Source organism: Microtus oregoni, unplaced genomic scaffold, assembly GCF_018167655.1.
Source record: "Microtus oregoni isolate MIOR12 unplaced genomic scaffold, Mior012 000020F_ref0000438, whole genome shotgun sequence".
In the NCBI taxonomy this organism is placed as follows: Eukaryota; Metazoa; Chordata; class Mammalia; order Rodentia; family Cricetidae; genus Microtus; species Microtus oregoni.
Window position 1 is genome coordinate 21,383,488 of NW_024543079.1, and position 12,656 is coordinate 21,396,143.

The 12,656-nt window shown below is 35.8% G+C and overlaps 1 protein-coding gene across 2 annotated transcripts in view; it reads right to left on the reverse strand.

Annotated features, from left to right (window-relative positions):
- Window positions 1-1,253: 1,253 nt before the first annotated feature.
- Window positions 1,254-12,656, reverse strand: part of Xrn2 (5'-3' exoribonuclease 2) — a 77,287-nt gene continuing 65,884 nt past the window's right edge. For both annotated transcript variants that reach the window (XM_041670644.1, XM_041670645.1), the window contains 3 exons: window positions 9,851-9,914; window positions 4,313-4,451; window positions 1,254-1,775 (listed from right to left, as the gene is read on the reverse strand). In XM_041670644.1, the coding sequence (XP_041526578.1) occupies window positions 1,710-1,775; window positions 4,313-4,451; window positions 9,851-9,914 (269 nt within the window). In that variant the 3' untranslated portion in view covers window positions 1,254-1,709. The remainder of the gene's footprint in view (window positions 1,776-4,312; window positions 4,452-9,850; window positions 9,915-12,656) is intronic.

The window sequence follows — 12,656 nt, forward strand, 5'->3', positions numbered from 1 at the left end:
TTTAATGAGACCCTGAAAAAAGGAGCCTTAAAGGTAACATAATGGAATACAAAGTAACAAAACTAGCCTGTTGCCTGAAACACGAGGACTTAGATGGAAATTTACAGCTGTAAATATCCCACTTGAAAGATTTAAACAGCACTTTAAATGAAATAACGATATTTTTCTATTCTAACATGGTTACAACTCAGTAAGAGTTGGGGAGGAGGAAGAGCATTCAGGAGCTGGGCAGATGTTCTCAGGACACACCTGTTTCAAAAGAGGGAACCCAGTGTCAGCTAACTCATTAGGCCTTCTGCTTAGACTTCTTCAGGATCTGTCAGTCAAAACAGAATTTAAAAACTAAACCAAAACCAAGGAATTGGGTAAATAAAAAGAATTAGTGTGGATATGGTGTGCACATGAAACTATATACAGTAAGATACATGCTCCCTTTGGAATACACAGTACTTTATTTAGAGGACTAGATAGCTTTAATATTTGGAAAATGAGAGAAATTAGTAGTAGGATTCATTACTATGTGGAGTAAGGGTAACATACAAAGGCCAACAATTCCTAATGGAGACTCTGTTTTTAACAAAAGGATCCTCCTGCTTTCACAGCATCAGCAATGGACTCAACAGCTTCAAAATGCCTGTCTATTCAAAGATAAGGTGGATTTCCCCCACATAAGCAAAGATTAACAAGTGTGCTTTAGCTGTGTATTAAAGCAAAAACGTCCTAAGTCAGAAGGTCAAAGAGAAATCTTACCATACAAGCTTAGGCTATGATAGAAAAACTGAGACAAAGCCTCAGTTACAGGCTGGTGTCCTGTCTTACGCTTGTTTTGGTAATTAAATGAAAATGCTGTGTGTGAACTGCACGCACATTTAGAGTCTTACTGTGCTCAAATGAAAGGAAGAGTTCAAATTCAATTCTACTGTGAAATTCCATTTTAAATATGCTAAGTATACATTGTTTAGTTGTAAATTAAAATTTCAGCTTGAAAGTTTTAGATGGTCCCTAAACTTTTATAAGTCCTTAAAACCAGAAAACAAGTATGAAATTTGTAAAATTGTAAATAATTAAAGATGTGTTATTAACACGCTAATAAATGCTTCTGTTGAAGTGGTGACCGTATCCTTTTCAAATCTTTGCCCCGACTTGCTTTTGACATCTAATTGTACCAACTGTTTTCTGTAAAAGTTGACTTAACAAAAAAGACATTTAAGCTAAGACTTTCAGCTGAAATAAAGAACACAAGTAACCAGAGCTTTAAAGTTTAGCTTTATTTTTATTTTTTTTTTACTAAAGTCCACAAATTTCTATAAGACAAGTACTTTAATGAAATGCTTCCAAAGGAATTCTGAACAACATATGCTCTAGTCTGCTGAATGTGCAGTTCAAATGTCCATACCTAATTATTCATGTCTGTCAAAATCAGCACAGAGCTGGTTTGAATTTTAACCATAATGAAAACCCAGGACTCCTAATTTCATCAAATGTGTTTACAAGCTATAATAAATTCAGACACACTGTATTATGCAACACACATCTCTGGAAAGCAACATAAAACAGAGAGATCAGATCAGTAAAAATATACACACAGTTAAAAGAAATACACAAAGTACTGTGGTTTTATTAAAAACTACTACTTGAGAAAGAAATCTTTCCACAAATAGCATAGAAGTATATAATAGTGAAATGATTTGGGAAAGCTTTACAAAAGCCTAATTCCAACTGTATCTTCCTGAGGGTGGTGGCAAAGGGTATTTCCTTCCATCTCTGGGATATCCCTGAAAGTAAACAAAAGAAAGTTTATCTTCTGGATTAATATGCCTAATCACCTTACATCTCTGTGAAAAAGCACATCCTGAAGAAGTAGATTGTTTAAGGTACATCACACGGGAATGGGAAGTCTTTGTAAGTATGTGCTCTAAGCCTACAGCTCTAACATAGCTTGTTACAAAGCTGGAGACACACGAAGGCTGAATGAGTACCCAACAGGCATTAATAACCACATCTAAGAAATTCCCTACAATACAAAAGAACAATGAAATGTTTCTTGTAAATATGTACAGTGAGGTTTTTTAATTTTTATTAGTTCTTTAAAATTTTCAAACAACGTATTTTGATCATATTCATCCCCTTCCCCTACTCCTCTCAAACCACTCAACGCTGTGTCTTTATTTTTTTTTTTAACCCATCAAGTATAGTTTGTGCTCCCATATACTCTGGCTATGTGGCCTTCACTGAAGACTGGTCAACCCACCAGGATCCATACCCTTAAAGCAAACAAAGAGCAGCAACAACAAAAACCACCACTACTTTCCCTCTCTCCCAGTGGCTGTCAGCTACCAGTAGGTCCTTAACTAAGGACTTTGTGTCCAGCCTCCCCTCTCCATGCTGGGATTGTGTCTGGTCTGAGCCTGCACAGGTATTATGCATGCTGTAGAGACAGTACTTTACAAATTTCCTACCATTCTGAGCACTTGGCAGAAAAGTCGCTTATTTAAGCAAAGGAAGAGATTTACTGAGGCCTAAAGACCAATTATTTAGGAATATATTTTTTGTTCAATGAAAAACATTAAGTAATAAAGTTATTACATAATTACACTTGGAAAACCGTTTCTGTACATAAATAATTTCTTAATAATTTGTATGGTTGGGAATATATCTCAGTGGTAAGAGCATTTGTGAAGTGAGTGTGGTACTGGGTTTGATTCCAAAAGAAATAAAAAATTTCTATTTAGGAGCACAGGGGTTCCATTTGTCACTTAAGCAGTTTATACTACATAGTATGAGAGATCTTTGTTTAGACATATCGATGTCACTAAAAAAATGAAGGCATGGGCATGACTCTCTGTAATAACATATTGTAACTTTATTAGTTGTGATTTTTAAAAAAACTAAGTAGAAATAAGACTGAAAAGAATGAGTATATTTTCTAAAAAAGTCTTCCAACTTGTTTATTTATCTTCCCAGTGAATAATTCCACCTCTTCTAACAGCAGAGTTCCTTGAAAAGAAAAATCTCCTTGGCCTTTTGCAGAGGCAAGAAGATGGACTGGGGTTCAGTGTCCCCAGCTCTGCTCCAAACTATGAGGTTACAGGCTTTCAGTTCCTGACCTGCAAAATGAAGTGATTGGACATGACATTCTCCAAGGTTTCTTCAGTTCTAAATGTCTTCATTTAAAAAAATGCTGTTATTTTAATTGACCAGTGCCATCTAAACCCCAGTAGCACAGAGCAGCAATTTCCTGATGTGATTTTTCAAAGATGTTGGGTGGACAAATTAAAAGTAAAATTCTATGAAACTATTTTAATGAACTGTAACAAAATGGGTGGACAAATTAAAAGTAAAATTCTATGAAACTATTTTAGTGAACTGTAACAAAATTTTCTCGAAAGGAATTAAGTATAAGCAATTAAGGTGACTACTTTCTTGTAAGGTTGAAACAGAGAAGTTTTCCTTATATGTCAGAGATCTTAAATTTAAGAGGGGCACAATTAGAAAATCAATACACAAAGCACTACAAAAGTCCCAGAGGCAACACCAGGCATACAATTTAAAACTTTAAAACCCCTTCACATCATTGCAGGTGCCCAATTCCAGGAACACTACGCTCTCTGAGTTGCATCATCCCAATCCTGTTCTCTACCATGGGTTAAAGTGCGTATAAATTCTGTCCAGGGTATCAAATTGCTAGGAGAAAATATGTTAAGTAGATCCTAGCCTTAAATGTTGCTAAGACTGAGTGGAATTTAAAAAACAAAACAAAAAAAAAAAACTAGTATCATCTCAATTTCTCTATAAATTGTAGTGTTCATTAGAATCACATGGCACTTTGCATTTAGTATAAAAATGTGTAGAAAATCATCAAAGAAAGATTTGCTTCCACAAGAAGGACTCAATGATGAATCAGATAAGAATTCTAAGATGAATAAAGACAACTGGTAAACAGGTAGGATGTTTTTTATTTATTTATTTTTTTAGCTTCCAGTCAGTCTTCGTTTGTTAATGAAGGATCTAGTTTATATTAGAGAATGGTATTCTCCAAGATAAAAAGAAGTGTTTTGGTGACTGTGACTCATGCTAATCACTACTGACTGCTATGATAAAGGGGACTTGTAGGCTGGGATTCTTGAGCATTGCCCATGTATAAACTACTTAGGTGAGGAACTTCCCTTAGATGCATTTTTAACAGTGACAAAAGTTGAACTACTCTATTACCATTTTCTCCAGAAATACTGGTAAGAAAGTATTAAGTCCTAAGAAGCTTAGCAGTGATCAATATGCTGCTTTTCCTCTACAGCCCACGTGTATTTATTACCTGTCTCCCTCCTCGATCATCACGTCTGGGTGGATATCCTCCAGGCCCAGCCAGCATCTGGTACTGGTTTGGCTGAAAAGCTGCATTTTGGGTTTGGAGCATCCGGTTCCACGGCAGCAGAGGTTCAGCTCCGACACTTCTGTAGAAAGACATAATTATATCAGAAGTGAAGCCTGCTTTACAGCATAAGCCTAAAAAGGCAGGTTGTCTCCTCCAAATTTTAGGACAACCCAATTTGCCTAGATTTGTTATATAGAATATGCAATATGGTGGCCTTTATGTCTCTTGTAACCAGAGCAGTGTACTGCATTTCATAAAGCACCACAGCTTATTAAAAGGAATGTTTAGACATAATGAGATAGCTCAGATGGTCCAAGTGCATGTCTTACAAGTCTGATGACCCAAGTTCAATACCCAGGACCCAAGCTGGAACTTTCATGTATGCACTGTGAAACACACACACCCTGCCACATTAGTGTGCACACACACAAAAATAATAATTTTTTAAAATGAGGATGTTTAAAGTTAGGTGATTAATTTATACAAAATATTTTTGTATATATAAAGTTGTAAATATAAAGTTTCTTTTTATCATTTGAAGCTCTAGATCCCGGCAAGCTGGCAGGCTACATTTATGAAGCTGTCCAAGAGTAAACATGTACAAGTAAGAGAAAGAGGCTTTATTTTCAAAATGTCCAGACTCGTTCTTAGATTCTATTCTTTCTAGTTAATTGCAGGTTGCAAGTGAATTCTTACTGCTGAGTATTTTGAATCCAGGGTAGGGAATTTGGCTGTTTTTTCCCATCCATTATTCTGCTCAATATGTCAGAAGGTCTGATCGTGAAGAAACCTTTTCAAGTTCTATTGATGCAGTTTTCAATTGACCATGGTGACCTAGCAACATGAGCACTAATTGGCATGGGCTGACTGGCATTTGGTGTACAGTTTACATGGGAACGCAGATTCAACAGCTATTATAAACCAGTTTGCTGTCCCAGATTACTAGTTGAAAGACATGTTTTAATTGTCTTCAAGTGCCTATTTTAACTTTAGATATACAACAGGTAGAAGGCATTAAATCATAACTTAATTAAAAGCTGTCACATCAACAATGTAGCAAAGATATTTCTAAAGGCAATAATCACCATTTAAAATGGAACTTTCTCAGTATTCACTTTCAACTTTTATTTTAATCAGGAGAAAAATAAAAAGAAGCAAAACGTTCCTGTGTACTTTAACATTAGAAACCTTGGGGCCACAGATGATGATAGGAAGAATTTAGTAAAATTTTGCATTCACTAAGGCTCTGACTGGCCAGCATCACTATAACAATATCAGCATGGAGAGAAAATCTTAGGCATAAAAGCCTGAAGTTGGGATCATTTGGTGATGGATTCATTCTTAGAGCTAGTTATTCATCTGAATCCATCCTCTCTTTACTCACCACTTACAACAAGCTTTCTTAAAAACAAAACAACAAAAATGAAAAGTAATTATTCTTGTGTAACAGTTCAAAGACAACAGCTCCTGGCGACCTAGAAAGGCCAAAGCTACTCTTTAGAGATAGTGGGCGAAACCAGAGCTCTAATACAACATGCTGCATGTGATTCAGAGTCAGTACAAACAAATTCTGATTGACAAGAACAGTTCTCAGAACACACAAGAATAGTCTTTTCCGGCCTCTGCAGATAGATGAGTAATATGGTAATGGGTTCTGATCAAGGATCATCAATGCTGGGATGTATGTGCAAAGTTCACAAGTCAAGATTAACTTTACGTTTTAGTTTTATAAAATAGGTTGGAAGATAAAGCCACAGTATAAAACATTTTTATTTTTGTTCAACATAATCACTAATATTTTTGTTCAAAGATAATTTTTATGATAAAAATCAACAGTAATAAAATTTAAAGAGAAAGAACAATTAAACAGTGTAGGTATGTAGTATCACTCTGTCTATGGCAGAAACACCTGTATTTACCACAAAACAATCGTTTTTATGTTAACTATATTAATTTACAACTATAAGCAAACTGAAAGTTATCTGACAAAATGTTTCTGAAATGTGAGAGGGAAATGCTAAAGTCGGTCCACTGTCACTTTTAGTAGTTAGGACAGGTATGGTGGTACACACTTTTATTCCCAACACTCTGGGGGCAGAGGCAGGCAGATTCTATGAATCTGAGGCCAACCAGGTCTGCTTAGGAAGCTCCAGGACAGCCAAAGCTACATAGAACCCCATCCCATAAAAGCAAAACAAACAAACAAACAAACAAACAAATAAATAATAGCTAGTAGCTATAGCCAGGCAATGGTAGTGCACGCCTTTAATTCCAGAACTGGGAGGCAGAGGCAGGTGTATCTCTGTGAGTTTGAGGTCAGCCTGGAACAGGGTGAGTTCCAGGACAGCCAGAGCTATACAACACAGTGAAACCTTGTCTCAAAAAACAAAAACAAAAAAATAAAACCTAGTTAGTTATTATAAACTGAGGTAACTTATAAGCCAAGGTACTTCTTAGTAGGTACCACCATGGCAACAATCCTCTTATGTTTCCAAATCACTAGTCTGGAGACCTGTTGTTAAATGAAGCCTGCCAATTTGGGTAGTTTAAGTTTGTACTATGTTTAATCACAGTTTTTAAAAGTTTTTTCATCATTAAACTGAACAGCCACAAGTAAAAAACAAAAACAAACAAACAAAAACCCAAAAACAAATTAAAAAAACTAAAGTAAACACTTTCGATAGTTGAAAAGATACTAAAATGCAGGCTAACTCTGCTTAGTATTGGCACCATAACACAAAATATTTTGTTTGGGGGAGGGGAAGAATGGCTTGTTTGTTTTTAAGTCTAAGCAGCCCTGGTAGGCCCTGAACTCAAATTCTTCTGCCTTACCCATCTCAATTCTGAGATTACAGACGTAAGCCACCACATAAGTCTCTTACTGATTTCTTTTTAAAGATATGACGTTTATTTATTTATTTATTTGCATGTGTGTAAGGTCAGATGATAAGTTGAAGGATTAGTGTTCCTCTTCCACCATGGGGATATAAATCAGGTTTGTCAGGCTTGGTTGCTGAGGCCTTTACCCACTGAGCCCTCTCACTGTATTTTTAGGCCAAAGGAATATATGAATTTAAAGTACTACTATCACAAAGCGAAAAAATAATTCAAGACAACATATCAAAGTTTAAGAAACAAGATACATTCAAAAGCTTTTTTTTTTCCTAATAGGATTTTCAACAACACTCAAAACTAGTGCACTGGAAATGTTCTGAACTACGAATTACAAAAGCTTGGCTATCATAAGACTACCACCATCTACTATCCATAACTTCTTGTTAAAGAAAAATGGTTCCTCCTCTCTGTCTTGTAAGGTCTGAATAGCTGGAATTGACAAGTACTATGAAAATGAATAATAGATTGTACCCACTTATTAGCTACAGTTTAAGAGAGCAGAATTCAAACTTACTTTTTATTTATGAATAGAATGGTTTCGTTCACTAGTACTCAGGAGACTGAGACACAAAGGTGCAAGTTGTAGACCAACATGGCCATACAGTGAAACCCTACCTAAAAAGTAGAGTTCCATTTCCCTAAAAACCATGAGTTAAGGATTCTATAAATGCTTACCTTTAACCTTTTCTTTCAGGGATGGCTTTAAAGTATCTAAAACAACTAAAAATACATACAAAACTCATTCCTAGCTTCCTAGGTTCACAAAGTCAGACAGGTTAATAATACTAGTTGGTAAGGGTAGAATAAGAACAAGAAAATGATGGACAGGGCAAAGAAGGGGACAAAGACGGTGGTCTTAGAAATACTTTACATGTGTACACAGAGAAAGGAAAGCTGCTGCAACTACAGAAGGAGCCTCAGAAGTGCAAGCCGATCCTTCACCTCCTTTGATGTGCTGTGGCTTTATATTATGCGCAGAGTAAACAGTCTGGTGAGTTCTGTTCTACTAAAAAGTTTCTTGGTAAAGAATAGCATGGAAGAGTGACCTTGGATAAGCTACTGAATGATGTGTTTCACTTTACGTAAAAATGAAAATTAATAGCATCTCCTTTAGAAGGTAGCTGAGAGAAACATACACTCACATTTTTAAACAGATGTTAATTCAGTGCTGAAACTTCTTCAGCAGAAGATAATCATTAGAAATTGTTATAATATAGCAAAGAAGTGAAAAACAATAGGAAGAAACCAAGTCTAATAATTTAGAAAAATTTATCCCTTTATTTCTCTTTTAAAATCGTGTTAATTTGGTTGTGTTGTTTATCTGTAATCTCTACTCTCAGATTTGGGAGGAGGTAGGAGGATTGGAAGTTCCAGGCCAACCTGGGCTCCCTGATGATAATTAAATAATACATGTTCTATGCTTTGAGCACATACATTAGAAACATTAACATATGCTTACCAGTTGTATTAAATTTAAAATATGACTTGCATGACACCATCAGCAAATAGCTGAATTACACAAATCTTTGTGGTAATCTTGAACTAAACAACAGAAAGAATTCTGGAGGATCTGAATAACTAACTACTCAGTGTTTGTGAAAGAAGAGCACTATTTCTAGCCCCATTTGTTAATACACTCCATTCATTACAGATGTGAACAGATCAAAATGGTTAACTCAGCAACGAAAAAAAACAGATAACTGGAAAAGTGAAAAAGGAAGCTTAATTGGAATGGGACTCCATTTAGTTTTACATTTATGGATGTTGGCAAAATAAAATCCAGCTTGGGTTTTAAAGCATCATTAAAAATAGTATCCTACAGATGTTAAAAATTATTCATAACATGCCCAGCTGACTTCTCATGGATAGTCCAATCTGACTTAGGAACACAGAACTTATGAATGAAGGAACACATGTCAAACATCCCTTGTTATTAAACCATGTCACATTCTTTCTAGTCCATGGTACTTATTAGACTGCAGATCCCATAATCCTCTTCTGAGTCCCTTCTGCATTTAATTCAGTTCAGTCTTAAGTAGTTGAAGAAACTGTTTTCAGTGGCAACTAATAACTACTGACCTACAGTGACACTGCCCTACAATAGGCCTGTCAGCCCTGAAAAAGTTGTACCAAAGAAGCTGATTAGGACTTGAAGAGGTCTGTAGTAAGAATCAATAGCTGGTCTGTACTAATGCTGTTCTGCTGGCAGACATGATAAAAGTGGAACACCATTAGTTATGCCTCATTAAACTGCACAACCCTGCTTAAAAGAAATTTGTTTAGCCTGACAAAAACCTAATACAATTTTAAGCTCTCTATGTTGCATTTTTTAGAGTACCTCAAAGCTTCAATAAAATATAGTCCAAGAGAACCAAGAAACATAGGAAACTATATAAACACAAGCATTTTAATTCCAAGTATTAACTTCGTATTTCCTAAAAACAGGTGTAGGAAAAATTATTTGGGGTGGGGGGAAAGTATCATTTCAAACCAGGTAGGTTTTGTAAGCAGCCAACCACACACCCACACACACACACCATGTCAATACAGGCAGCATTTAAAACATGCTTGCTTTAGTATTACCTGTCAAATCTCTGCTGCTGGAAAAGAGGAGGAGGACCTCGCCAGGAATCTTGGGGCCTCATATCTGGAAGATAAATAGAAGGAGTTCATAGAAGCCTTGTTAAAGTATTCTCTATCACCTGTCCACATAGTTTATAATTCAAAGTCCTGAAAAGGAAATGAGATAACATGTAAACCAAGTAAGCAAGCTAGAATCAGAATTAACCATGAATGTAAAAATAACCAACAGAATCAACAAAGACTTCTGCTGATTATGTCTATGTTGCTAACAAGTTGGTTTTGGTAACCTTGACCATACTCACACTTTTCGCTCATTTGATATACTGTGTGGCTATGTACTACATACACACACTTTTTACATGTCTATTTTAAATGCTATACACAAAAGAGAAGACCTTGGCCTTGTTTATGACTGCACACTGAACTGGTAATAGTAACTCAACTACACTTTGATACTTTCCTCTGAGTGTGCCAGCTATGACACTGTCCAGTGGAAAGCACACAAACCACCAAGAGAAGCTAATGAAAGAACCACCCACTTTTACACAGTTTCCTGGTCATCAACCTCCTACCCGATTAGTGCAAATCTGAACTGGCAACTTTATCTACTTAGAAGAAACGCAATGGCTGCTTCCATAAACTGAACATTACATGAAAGGAAAGACCCATCAACTCCTGTTCAGGAGTGACAGGGAGTGACATTCACATTCAAAGCACTCAGAGGGACAGAATCAATTAACTACTGTTCCTGGCGGCAGCCTTGCTGTTACCATCTGCCTTTAGCAGAGTCTGCTGTGCCCTAATTAAAACAGCTGGATCCAGAAACTGTGTAATGAGTTCACTGTGTGAGGACAGTACCTATCTCCAGATTCCTAAGACCATGGCCAGCACAGCTTACTATATGTATTCAGGCCCATATTTTAATGGAAACACAAACCAAAACTATGCTTTTCAAAATTAATTTCTTAAAGGAAAGAAGAAATAAAAGTTTATCCTTAGTTAAGAACCAAAAAATGTACAATTTTGTTTTACAAAAAAAGAATTATACTTTTAAAAACTTCACAGAGCACAAATGGGCAAAGTAAAGTACGTGGCAACTGATGACTGTAACATGACACAGCTGGCCTCCTCTGCTCTGGGCTTTCTTCCATCTCCACAGTTTGAGGCAATTCTCTAGATGTGGACATACTACCCAAATATCCATACCAACAAGCATGGTTTCCAGTAGTCAAAGAGGCACTCCTTTTTCATGGAAAGGATGCTCTTCACCAGCAAATCAAGCAGTCTCTTTAGCTGAATTATATCCGGTTTTACTGCTTAATAATAAAATTACTAGCACTCAAGCCAAGTCATAACAGAGAGGTTTCTCACTGGTTATCAGATATGAAAAGTAACTCAAGGCCTCCGTAGAAATTTTGGAAGCTTATTACCATAAAGTCTACAGAAATGGAGAAGAAAGGTGCCTATTGGGCCCCGAGTGAATCACTACTACAGACTATAAATTGCCAGAAAAATCTGTATTTTTATCTCTTTTTTTTTGAGGCAGGGTCTAGCCTAGCCTTAAACTCTATATAGTCAAGGATGACCTTGAACTTCTAGCCTTGCTAATTCTAGTTTTTGAGTACTGGGGATTAGAGTAAGTACCACCATCAGGCCTGGTACACATGGTGCTGGGACACTGAACCCATGGCTGTGTGCTAGACAAGCACTCTACCAACTGAGCTAAACCTCAGCCCCAAAGAAAATCTTGAACAGGTAAAGTCTAGAAATTCTTACAAGAACAGCAATTATTTCATTTGTATGGAATCCTTAGATGGAAAATGTGAGATTTACTAAAAACATAGTTAATTTTCAATGAGTTGCAGTTTATGAGAAAGCAATTTACTGAAAGTAAAAAAATCAGCATTTGCACTTTTTCTGATTATTTATAAACTTGAAGACAAATTCAATGGCATACAAAAATTAGTAAGAATCAGTTAAAATGTTTAAAAAAATGTCGTATTTTAATGTCTTTACATGTACAAAATTAGGTAACAGTCTGATAAGCAAACAAAACAAAGCCAACAGAACGAATCTGCTCAGACCCTCTTTAGTACCACTTTGCAGGCTTCTTCACTTCACCTCGGAAACATGCCTTTGTTTAATGTTAAGACTTAACTCTGTAAGTCTGGTTCCATGTTCCCTAATAAACACAGAATACATACTCTTTATGGAACTTAGGAAAAACTTTCACACGAAACTTGACTTTTACAGACCAAATGAAGACAATGAAAAAGATATATATATATATATACACACATTAAAATAAACTTTCTAGACCACTTTATTCTGAAAATAAAGGGGGAAATTTATTTTCTCCTAGAACATGTACAATTAGAGGGTAATGCCATTACCACCATCAAATACACACATTCAATTCAAACCTGCAGCACATTAAATTAAGAAAACATTATTTTCAGTAACTGGAATTAACTACATAAGCATCAAGGGTTAAGCACTCCCTAACAATCTACATTTAAGTTCTAGAAAATGGTGATAAACACTCATTCCCATGTCACAATTTTTGGTACATCAAGTGTTTCCATATTTAATCCTCACTTTCAGAACAACCCCTTTCCACATAATCTCAGTATTAGCAAATACATGATGTTTTCCTAAAACTTGAGCAAATATAAAATTTAAAAATTTTTGTCATAATTAAGTATCCTTTGTTTTTAATCGAAAAAGAAAAATGACAAAAAAAAGAGACATTTTCAAAGCTATCTTTAAACATTTTTTTCATGTAGCTCTGAGTAATACACATAGC